The following is a 12,353-nucleotide window of genomic DNA, read 5'->3' on the forward strand; positions in this document are numbered from 1 at the left end:
GTATATGGGTAATTTGAGATCTCTCTCATTCTCTTTGTTAGCATGGGTAAGGGTCTGTCAATTTTATTTTTTTTTAAAGAACCAACTTTTTTGTCCATATTATCTACTGTTTCATTTGTTTCAATTTTTTTGATTTCAGCTCTAATTTTAATTATTTTTTGCATTCTGCTTTTGATGCTGCTTTGTTCCTCTTTTTCAGGGCGTTCAGAGGTAGTGTGAGTTCATTTATTTGTTAATTTTTTTTTCTTTGAAGGAATGAACTCCATGCAATGAATTTTCCTCTTAGTACTGCTTTCATAGTGTCTCAGATTTCCATCAGTTGTTTCTATGTTCTTATTTATGCCTAAGAAATTTTTAATCCCCTCTTTGATTCCTTCTGCAATACATTATTCATTCAGTAACCTATTGTTTAGTCTCCAGGTGATGGAGAAATTTTTACTTTTTCTTTTGTTTTTGATTCCCAATTCCATTTAATTATGATCTGATGAAATATATGGTAGTGTCTCTACTTTTTTATATTTGCTAAGAGTTGCTTTGTGCCATAGTATATAGTCTATTTTAGAGAAGGATCCATGTGCTACTGAGAAGAAAGTGTTTCTGTTTGATGCAGGTTGAAATATTCTATATGTGTCAGTTAAGTCTAAATTATTGATTATGTTATTGAGTTTTATAGTTGTTTTATTCAACTTTTGTTTGGAAGATCTGTGCAGTGGCGAGAGAGGTATGTTAAAGTCACCCAAGATTATTGTGTTGTGGTCAGTTTGACTCTTGAACTTGAGAAGAGTTTGTTTGAACATAGCTGCACCATTGTTTGGGGCATATATATTTATGATTGTTACATCTTCTTGGTGTATGGTTTCCTTGAGCAGTATGTAATGTCCATCTTTTTCCCTTTTCAGTCCCTTTGGCTTGAAGTCTCCTTTATTTGATATGAATATGGAAAACCCTGCTTACTTGTGCAGTCCATGTGAGTGGTATGGTTTTTCCAAAAGGAGAATTGTGAAAGAGGAAGGTGAGAGCTGAAGGGACTCAGGTCGACCAAAAGCTGGGCAGGGCTGGGAGCTGGTGGGCTGTTCCTGTGGCTGGAGGGCATCAGGGCAGAGGAGGCTGAGCAGACAGCCATCAGTCATGGCTGGAGTCCATCCTGATGAGTGGCTTTTCCTGTCTGAGGTGTAGATCCTCAGGCAGTAGCTGCTCCCTGGATGTCACGCCGTCAGGTCTCATTGTAGTGAATGTGTCTGTGCGGGAACTAATTGGAGGCCACCTTCTCTCTGCTATGGAGACGACAGAACAGCTTATTCCAACCCATGCACGGGCCACCACCCCTGGTCCTGTTCACCTCCTGAGGACAACTGGCTGAGTCCTGCTGTTGTCCTCAGTCATCTCTCTGTGATCCTTGTCCCTCCACAGGAGCAACTCTGTGGAACAGGCAATTCCTGACCCTGCTCTTCCAGCCAGAGGACCCCTGAGCCTGCCAAGGGGGAGGGGTCTTCCGTGCTTTGGGGACCAGGGGTCCAGCTTGACCCGCCCTTGATCCTTGACCTCTGCAGAGACCATTGGGAGACCCGTGTCCTCATTTCTGACTCCAAGCCCTGGTTCCACGAGGTGGTGGGCAGAGTCCAGCAGGCTCATAGTTCACACCCAGCCCATGGCTGGCTTGCCACATCTCCACGTGCTCACCACTCAGAGCTAAGGGACCCTCAGTTCCAATGTGGCAGCTCCAGACACACTCAGATCACTGCACTGGTCAGACGCCTGGTGCATCACTGTATTAGTCTTCCTGGGCTGCTGTAACAAAACACCCAGCCTGGGGCCTTCAGACCACAGACCCTGACTGCATATTGATGACCTCAGGCCACCACCCAAAGCCAAATCCACCTCTGCCTGATGGCCAAAGCCATCTCCAACCCAGTGGATCTTGGGATAAGGAAAGAGATGGCAGCTGGCCATCAGTAGGAGCCCTGCTTCCTTCCCATCACCCATGCTGTGTGGAACACAAAGCCAGCACATTGGGCTAGCGGTGTCCCTTGTCACCAGCCCCCCTTGTCACCTCTGAGTTCTTCAGCATCCTCTGGGCTGGGTCACCTTCTTCAGACCCAGCCACACCCTTGACTCTATTGACTTTGTTGCCCATGTCCTCACAGAGGCTCCATGTTCTTAGGTGTCAAGCTTTCAATTCTGCAGTTGTATCAACAAAATAATTCCTTTAATTACTATCATTACTATTGGTACTAGGGATCCAACCTGGGGTGCTTAACCACTGAGCTACATCCCTAAACCTTTTTTTTTTCCATGATTGAGGTTAATATGACAGGCTGTATTGGCCCCAAGTGGCAAATTTTTATATTCTATAAGCGAGTTTTCTGGCAGAGCTGAGCAGCGTTATTATTTCTTTCTGGTTTAACTATCAGTTGAAACCCAGGAAGCTGAGAGCCCTGGATCAGCTTCTGGGGGTACATTGCTTCATAGGCACCATGCAGGTGGGCTTGTGGCTTTTTCTGGAAAATGTTGGTGCATCTGAACCTTGACATGGAAAGAGTAAACAAGAGGGGGACTTTATACTGAGAGAAAATAATGAGGTCAGTCTGTGCAATAGAGTGACAAGTTCAAGGAGGCAAATGAGCTTGAGCTCACAGACATGTTATGAGACTACAGATGCCTGTAGCCTAACCTAATACAATTCTACATATTATGATATTATTTGCATATCACCTGTTGCAATAATAATACAATATTATTCTTTTACAATAAATACTAACTCCTACATACAATTTCCCCTATACATTCATTGGAATGATTTCCCTTTCTAGAAAGTCTCAAAGCCCTTGTCAACACCTAAACCCAGGGTACGATGGGTTTTTTTGTCTCCCTGGTGTAGCTGCACTGGTCAAAGTTCCTTTCCTGCTTTTCATCAACACCTTTTCTTTTTGATTTTTGGGCAATCAGCTGAGCAGACATGTGGGATCAGCAGAGTCAGGTTTCTACATAAGAATTGATAATAGTAGAATGTAGACTATCTATATTGAGCACAAGACACCCGTTTTATTTCCGCTGCACATTGCTGTTTTAGAGGGTTGCCTGCCTCCCCCTACCCCACCCCTTCTCTGCTTAGGATGGAACACTGAGCCACAGCCCCAACCCCAAATCTTTACTTTTATAGCTCAGACTCCCTCCTCAAACATCATAGGCTAGGAGGTAATGAGAACTACTAAAATAATTTTCAAATTGTTTTCATTAGTAGATATCATATATATGTGTGATATATATGATATCTTTAAAGAGTGTTTCAAAAATTGAGACAGAGACTTTCGAATTTGCCTGAGGTCCCATTATTTATATATACATATATATAGTTTTTTCATATATATATATATATATATATATATATATATATATATATATATATAAAATAAACCCAGTGGGGCTTGACCTGGATCACTGAGCTACATCCCCACCCTTTTTTTTTATTTTAAGAAAGGGTCTCTCGGGGCTGTGGTTGTACCTCAGTGGTACAATGCCTGCCTCATACACATGAGGCACTGGGTTCGTTCCTTAGCACCACATAAAAAGAAAGAAATAAAGATTGTATTATCTACAACTTAAAAAAATAGAGATGGTCTCACTATTTGCAGACGCTCACCTGACCTTGGGCTCCTCCAGCCTCAGCCTCCCTGAGAAGCTGGGCTTTGTTTTTGTGTTGAGGTTTAACCCAGAGCCTCCCCATGCTTGGAAAGCACTCTGTGGCTGAAGCCTAGCTCAGCGCCAGGTGTCACCTCTGTATCAGAGGCTAAGCCAAGGCTTCCCACCTGGATTAGTTCCCAGCACAGCGGGGAAGCTCCATCCGAAAAGGGCTGGGGAAAGAATGTGACAATATCCCAATTTCAGCCAGTGATTGGATGGTGCTGGCTGTCAGTCACGATGCAGAGGCGGGCCTGGAGCCCATCCATCCCGGATGCTGGGGGAACTGCCCAATCAGTGCGCAGAGGGAGAGGAAGTGCGGGCTTTCCCCAATCTCCCGGGCTTTTCTTCCTCAGCGACTCTGCTTCTCATCCTTCAAGCCCAGAGTTCTCTGCTCCAGCGACTCAGGTGACTCTGCGCCCATCTCGCACCCCCACCCCCATCTCGGGTGCCTGGAGGTTCCTCGAGAGGAAGCCGGGTCACCACAGAAGACAAAAATGGTGAGCTTGCGACCAGGGCTGAAGGCATGCATCACCACCTGCATTGGGACCAGGTGCCCTGCTGAACTGGGGAGTCGTGGCCCTGTCCTTTGGTCACGTGGGGTGAGCTGGGTTTTGGGTTTTTGAGGTGAGCTGCTGAGCGTGGCAGAGTCCCCGCTGGAGCGTGGACCTGTCCTCTGGTTCCCTGGGTTTGGAAGGGCGGCTCAGGTCCCCGGTGTCCCCTTTGCTCCCTACTGGTGGCCCGACCCACTCTTCCCAACGTGGAGGAAGCAGGGCCACAAATGCACCCTCCTTCTCCCAGGGGAGCTCCTCCGGAGGCTGCTGTAGGTCCCCCAAATTGCAGGCGCCTCCTGCCTCTAAAAGCCACCTTCCCTCCACCTCACAGCTCGGCCAGACGTTCGTTCTTCCCACTGGGTCCAAAAGGACACCGTCCGCTAATTGTCACTTTTCATCTAGTGAAATATTGGAGAGCTTAGTTCTTTTCTTTTAATTGGGGACCCAAACTTGGGGAGGTTTATCAGCCACATCCCCAGCCTCCACTTTTACTGAATTTTGATATCTGCACCCACTGGGTGTGGAAGCTGGTCTCCAACCTGTGATCCTTCTGTTACCGCTGTTTGCCAGTGACGAGTCCTTGCTTCCCCGAATGCTGAAGTATATCCCCAGAGAAGCTCGCTGAGGCAAGTGTGGAGTGGAAAGTGGAAGGTTTATTAACGGACAGCAGAAAAGACTTCTCCCCACAGGAAGAAGGGGACCCAAGAGGTGGAATCCCTCTAAGGGGGTGGTCTTCCATCTTCTATAGCTAGAGTCTCCTTTCTGCTTTCCCACACTTTGTTTCCCATTATGTTGCAGTGATAGAATGCAGGTGGGAAGGTCCAAAAGGTGGCAGATGGTGGGCTGGAGGAGTAATCTGGGCAGGAAGGGCCTGGGGTGGCTTTTGGATTAGCATTAACAGTTCCTTAGAATGGATTCCTGCCTTGGGGACATTAACATTTCAATTGCTCCTCTGGTTGCCAGGACTTCATTCTCTATAAGGGCCTCTGTTTTATTTATCTTCCACAATATTAGACCCAATTTACCTAACTACCTCTCTGAAAATCTGGCTTCACTTCTGCTTCAGCCTCCAAAGTTCCTGGGATTACAGGGCTGTCTGGAGGGGGCAAAACTGTGACTTATGCAGTCAAGGGGAAAAATAAAGAATATCCACACACTTCTGCCCCTTTCACTGCTGTATTCACTCAAAATACTCAATACAGTTTAATTGTATAGGTTCTTAATCAAGAAAACAACAATGCTTAATGCTAGGCATTGCCATACACATAAGCAATTCACAGCAAACAATTCTAGGTTAATTAATTCTCGGCAAACAATTCTAGATTCATTCTAAGCGCTGTGAAATACACTTAATCATGAGAAACTAATGGAGACATTCCCTCTGCATGCTAAGTTCAAAGGTTTTATGTCTTAGGCTTTGAGTCCAGCAGGTGCACACTCACTCAGACCTTGGTGAGCAGGTCTGTAACCAAGGCAGGCTTTTCCTGGTGTGGAACAGAGACCAGTTGAGGAGGGGGTCTAGGGAGGAGTTGCAGCTCTCACCAAGGTGCAGAGGAGGCAGTAGAGTTTGAGAGTAGTGAGACTCAGGAAAGATTCCAAGTGATGGGATGTCAGATCCTCATCAGGTTCTCCAGCTTAAGTGCATCCTTGTTTCTGCTGGCTGAATTCCTGTTCATCAGCTCTATCATTCATACTAAATTTGGGGTCTTTTGACCCCCCTTGAATCCTTATCAGCTACCACCCTATTTCTCAGTGACATCATTTACCCTGGGTCAGAAACTCTACTCTGGTGGTCTCCACCCTGATCTTCTTCCTTTCCCTTTTATCAGGGAAGGACAGATTGCCAGAGGCTTCACTCTCTTTATCAGGATGAGGGGAAGGAACTTGTTTGAGGCCTTACTGGAGGGGTCTGTGGATGTGCCTGGTGAAACTGCAGGTCTTTTAAAATGGAGTTGCTGAGGCTCAGAACTAAGGCCATTCTAACAAGGCCCGTGCCACTGTCCCTGGTAAGAAGAACATTTTTGAAAGCATTTGTTTTCTATTTATGAATATTATACTTGAGGGGAGAGAATAATCACTTAACTGTTCCCTGTGTTTGGTCAAAATAAGTACTTTAAAAGGAAAACAGGCATTTGTACATAGAACCTAGGAATATTGAATCTTGGGCTATGTACCCAGCCCCCCTCCCTACTATGACATATATTATTTTTTTTACTTAAATTTGTTTTTATTAGTTATATATGGCATTATAATGCATTTTGACACACTACACATAAATAGAGTGTAACTACTCCTTTTTCTGGTTGTACTTGATGTGCATTCACCCCAGTCCTGTAGTCATATATGCACACAGGATAATAGTGTTTGATTCATTCTTCTGTTCTTCATCCCCAACTCTTTAAATTTAATTTTCGATGGGGTCTGGCTATGTTTCCCATCCTGGCTTGTAAGTCCTGACCCTCCTGCTTCAGTTTCTCAAGCTGTTGACATTAAAGGCACTGGCAATCCCAACAATGAAAAATAGTTCATTTTGATACAAATCTTAATGACCATACTCAGGAACATGGATTCAAGAGACCCTAAATGATGTATGTGTCCCACCCTGAACGACAAGGATTGAACCCGGGACACTTTATCACTGAGCCAGGATCAGTCCTTTTTAGATGATATTTTGAGACATGATCTCATCAATTTCCTTCTGGCCTCACTAAATTGCTGAGGCTGACATTGAATTTAGCAATCCTCCTACCTTATCCTTTGTTAAGTCAATTTGGTTTTTCAGAGCAATTTTAGGCTTACATAGTTTGTTAGTCAGTGTTCTCTAGAGGAACAGCATCAACAGAAAGTGTGATTATAAAAGGGGACTCATTAGATTGGCCTACCTGACCCAAAGCTGGATGTCCACAGTGGCCATCTGCAGGGTGGAGAGCTTGAGAAGTAGTAGCTGCAGAGTCCAAGAGGCTGAAGCCTCCGAACAAGAGGGATCAGTGGTGCTGCCCTAGTCCAGACCAAAGATTCTGGAAACTCCCTGGAGAATCACAGGCAGAGTCCACTTTGGGAGAGTGAAGAAGGCAGACTCTGATATCTTCAGGCCATTGCAGCAGCCATTGGAGAGGAAAGGCCTTTCTCTGCTGCTGCTTCCTTCTTCTTCCAAGTTTTGTTCCACCTAAGACACCGTCCTATTGGATGGTGCTGCCTATACCTAAGGAGGTTCTCTAGTTTGGTTCTCTGTTCCACATGCCGATCATTTGTAGACACACCCTCATGGACACATCCAGAGGCCTCTTAATCACAGGTATCTCTTAATCCAATGCTGTTGACAATTCAAATGAGCCATTACACATATTATCAAACAACCTTTCTTCACACTGTTCTCAACATTTTGCATTGCTGTTGGATACTTGTTAGTTACTGAATCAGTGTCCTACATTTTATTAAGAGAGTGGAGGAAGCAACACCTTATTATCAGGTGAAATCCATCCTTTATCTTGGGGTTCCTTCTCTGTGTGGTGTGATTATATGCATCCCATACTCTATATAATAATGTCATACAGAAGAGTTTCAGTGCATCAATAATGTTGTCTTTTCCAGAATGTTCTTGACTTGGAATCTTACTTCACTTGGTCATTTAAAACTGGATTCTCTCACTTACCAGTCTGTCTTTTAGGGTGCTGTATCTTTCCAGGCTGCAGAGCTCATTTTCTGGGTGATGTTCTTTGGTTGGTTAAACTGCAACTTGTCCATTCAGCATTGAAAGTTGCATCTTCCTTGCATCTAGATTTGATCAGTTCTGGATATGGCTGCTCTAGTCAATGCTGAGAAGTTTTCTGTGCACATGATTTTCACCTCATTTGCAGAGACACCTGGGAGTGTGGTGAATTAATTGTAGAGTGCACCATGTTTGTTTTGTAAGAGTGTGACTATCTTCCAGAGAGAGTGTTCTTCTCTCCATTCACATGAGCAAGGGAAGGGTTCTTGCTGATTCATGTTTTCACTGTCTTTTGGAGCTTTTAGTGTTTGGCATTTCACCCCTCCAGTTGAGTATCTGGTGGCACTTCATTGTTCATTTTGAAGTTTCCTAATTATATGCATGTGAACATCTTCTCACACATGTGTTAACTGTGCCTATTTATTGAATGAGTGTCTTTCCAAATCTTTTTCCCACTTCCAAGTTGGTTGCTTATTTTTTTACTGAGTATTCTTCATGTATGTTGTATACCAACCCAGTGTCACTATGTGTTGTGACATTTTGTCCAGTTCTCCAGCATGTCTTCTCATTCTCTCAAGGGCATCTTTTGAAAAACGCAAACTTCGTTTTGATCAAGTTCTATTTACAAGTTTTTCACTCACAGATCATGTGTTTGATGTTGCATATGAAGCTGTCATGCCAGCCCAGATTTCTCTGTAAGTACTTCTTTGTTATTTTAGTGAAGTTTGGAGTTTTGCATTACGTACTACAATGTATAGGCAATTTTTCGGTGCCAACAAGTGGACCCTGGGCCTCCTATGTGCCAGGCAGGTGCTTTGCTAGAGCTGCAGCCCCAGCTGTGTGTACTACTTTGAGACTGAGGCTCCACTGAGAGCTCTGTGACATTTGTGAAATGAGAATGTTTTCTTTCTCTACATGTTAATTCATGTGCAGTGCTTTGGCAACATTGTCCAGGATAGTATATTTTCCATTGATTTTTCTTTGCTCCTTTGTCAAATATGGTGGAATATTTTTATCCTGTGCCAAATACCACTGTGTCTTGATGATTGTAGATTTCTAGTAGCTGTTAACCTCGGGTAGTGTTCATCCTGTGAACTGAGTGTTCATTACTGTGTTGGTTGTTCTGGATCTTTTGTTAGTGAAAACATAACTTAAAATATTATTATTGGGATTATATTGAATCCATAAATAAAATTGGTAAGAATTGATGGTAACTGAGGCTTCCCATCTGTGAACATAAAAGTATCTCCAAATATTTTCCATGTCTCTGCTATTTTTATTAGAAGTTAGCAGTTTTTGTCATACAGATTTTTGTTAGATTTATATATGAGTATTTCTCTTTTATTGGTTCTGTATAAGTGGAGTGTGTTTGTTTTTCTTTTCATTTTGGTGCTGGGTGTTGGACTCCAGGCTGCTCTACCATTGAGTTACATTCCCAAAACTTTTAATTTTTTGTTTAGAAACAGAGTCTTGCTAAATTGCCCAGGCTGGACTCAAACCTGGGATCATCCTGCCTTGGCCCCCTGATTGTCAAGGACCACAGGCATGGCCTCCATGCCCAGCTTCCTTCTGTCAATAGTACAATAATTGTCCTGTTTATTAACATGACAACACTGATGTCACATTGTTTTTCATGATTCTTCAGTGGATTCCAGTAGCATAGAGGATCATGCTGTCTCTCTGTGAAGACATTGTGTTTTTTTGAGCTTGAGTGTTTTTTCATTATTCTTGATTTTTTTAACTATTGATATAATCAATATTTATTATTTAGCTTTTTGTTGTGATGGATAATGTTAATTGGTTTTTGAATTCTGAATGAGCCTTGCATGTGTGCTGTGTTCCTGGGCCCTGCAGAGGCTGATGTGAGTGGATCTGGGCCACTGGGCTTGACTTCCCACAGCAGTATTGTGACAACCTGTGTGGAAGATCGTCTAACTGCTGTCTATGAGGGAAACTCTTTAGTGACTCCATACTCTGAGGGTGTGGGTTGGGGCTGATTCTAGCCACTTCTTCTTTTTTTTTTTTTAAGAGAGAGGAGAGAGAGAGAGAGAGAGAGACAGAGAGAGAGAGAGAGAGAATTTATTTATTTATTTATTTATTTATTTATTTATTTATTTATTTATTTTAGTTCTCGGCGGACACTATATCTTTGTTTGTATGTGGTGCTGAGGATTGAACCCGGGCCGCACACATACCAGGGGATCACGCTACTGCTTGAGCCACATCCCCAGCCCCTAGGCACTTCTTTTAGAATGGAACAATTCACTTTCAGAAGGAAACAGGAGATCAGTAAATACCATGTTGTCTATATTAACTGTGTAGTCCCAGTGAGTCATGGTGGTTGGCAGGATCTCTTAAATGCTGAGTTTTGTGATCCCAGCAATTTCCTTCTCAGCTTTCTTTTCTAAGGGTAAGTAATAAGGAGGGTGGTAATATTAGCTCTCTACTGCACAGGATGTTGGTAAGAAGGTGATAGAGATGCAATCAACAAATAAGATAAGGGTGACCCGGGAGCCCCTCTTACTTCCTGTGAACTCATTAAACGAAGGGTGTACAACACTATACTATTTACCTTGTGTGGGGCCCAAATCTAGTGTTGGAGTGGCTGTGAAGAATTAAATGCACTGAAGATTTCAATGACCAAATCGTGGAATTTATCGAGAGGCCAGGGAATCATGGGATCATCATGCATGTTGAGTATAGATTTCTCATGCTGTCAAATCTCTCCTGGCCTCCACTACACACTTGTGGGATATTTTAGATCTCAGTGACCTTCGAGGATGTGGCTGTGAACTTCATGCAGGAGGAGTGGGATTTGCTGGATGCTTCACAGAAGAACCTTTACAGAGATGTGATGCTGGAAGTCCTCAGAAACCTGGAATCTATAGGTAATAATTTTTGTATTTACTTACTTAGAGAATTTGTGTTTATTTTTTTTATTTATGTAGAACATGAAAAGACACTCAGTTGGTGAATTAATGTAGCATAAAATGTACCATGAATTTGGAAAAGCATTTCTAGCTCCTAGAAATTTATAATGTTTTGGTTTCACATTTTAGGAAACAAATGTGATGAGAAGAACATTGAAAATCAGATCAAAAATTCTGGAAGCCATCTAAGGTAATTGTACTCACAAGAGGAATCCTTGAAGGAATCTGGGGATATCATATAATTTTTAAAACCAATGCAAGAAATTTGCACAACTTTAAATGTATTTATTCTTATAAGATTTTTTACCAGAAATATATACTTCATTGGGACTGGGGTTGTGGCTCCGTGGTAGAGAGCTTGCCTTGCAGGCTTGAGGCACTAGGATATCTTCTCAGCACCACATTTAAATCAATAAAGTCTATTGTCCACTGAAATAAATTATATATATAGATATAGATATGTAGATATTCAGTCTATTCAAAGTGCTTGACATGCAAAAAGTATTATGAAATTGCCTATGTGAGTATAACTATTTGGATAATGACCATAGGCAAGCTGTGTTGCAAAGCATTGTTTCCTCTCAATCACTTTATTTTCTGGCAATTTGAACAAGTTTGAAAATCCTAGGCTTTACCTCATGTTGGAAGTAACGTTAAACTAGGACCTTAAATAAATACAACATCATGAATTAATTAAGTATTAATAATGTGCTGGTCATGAGATACCAATTCTTAAGCAAAGAAAATTTTTAATAGAGTAAATTCATGTGAGTGCATTATGTGTGCCAAAGTTTTCATATGCCCTTCATTCCTTCATAGGCAGATCACATCTCACTGTGGACCCGAACGCTACAAGCATGAAGAATGTGAAGAGAAGCCATGTGAATTGAAACAATACAGGAAATCTCTGTTTTCTCTCAAAAGTGTTCACACACAAATGTTAACACAAACTGGAGATGTACCCTATGAAAGTACAATATGTGGAAGAGTCATCAGTTGTTCCAATGACATTCAAAGGCATGAAGATTCTCATACTGGGTGGCAACCTGATGAATGTCAACAATGTGATGAAACCTCATCTTCTCACACAGATGTTCAAAGACACACAAGAACACATAGAGGAGGTAAAGCTTTTCAATGTGAGGTATGTGGGAAAGCCTTTCATTCCCCCATTTTATTTAGAAAACATGAAAGAACTCATTCTGGAGAGAAATCCCACGAAGGTAAAGAAGGTGGTAAAACCTTGGTTTCACCCACAAGTCTTCACAGTCACGTGATCACGCACACTGGGAAAGTACTTTTTAAATGTAACGTATGTGGGAAAGACTTTGCTTACCGAAGTTTATTGAGAATACATCAGAGGAAACATACTGGAGAGAAGCCCTATCAATGTCAACAATGTGGAAAAGCCTACAGTACTTCATCTTACCTTCAGATAAGTGAACAAATCCATGCTGGAGAGAAGCCCAATGAATGCCAACA

The 12,353-nt window shown here is 42.5% G+C and overlaps 1 protein-coding gene across 1 annotated transcript in view; it reads left to right on the top strand.

Annotated features, from left to right (window-relative positions):
• The window catches only part of LOC308638968 (uncharacterized protein), a 164,059-nt gene that overhangs the window by 62,890 nt on the left and 88,816 nt on the right, over positions 1-12,353 (top strand). The window contains exons 8-10 of the mRNA XM_081276896.1: positions 4,035-4,178; positions 10,703-10,829; positions 11,001-11,061. Of these exons, the coding sequence (XP_081133022.1) occupies positions 4,035-4,178; positions 10,703-10,829; positions 11,001-11,061 (332 nt within the window). The remainder of the gene's footprint in view (positions 1-4,034; positions 4,179-10,702; positions 10,830-11,000; positions 11,062-12,353) is intronic.

Source organism: Spermophilus citellus, assembly GCF_964194105.1.
Source record: "Spermophilus citellus genome assembly, chromosome: X".
In the NCBI taxonomy this organism is placed as follows: domain Eukaryota; kingdom Metazoa; phylum Chordata; class Mammalia; order Rodentia; family Sciuridae; genus Spermophilus; species Spermophilus citellus.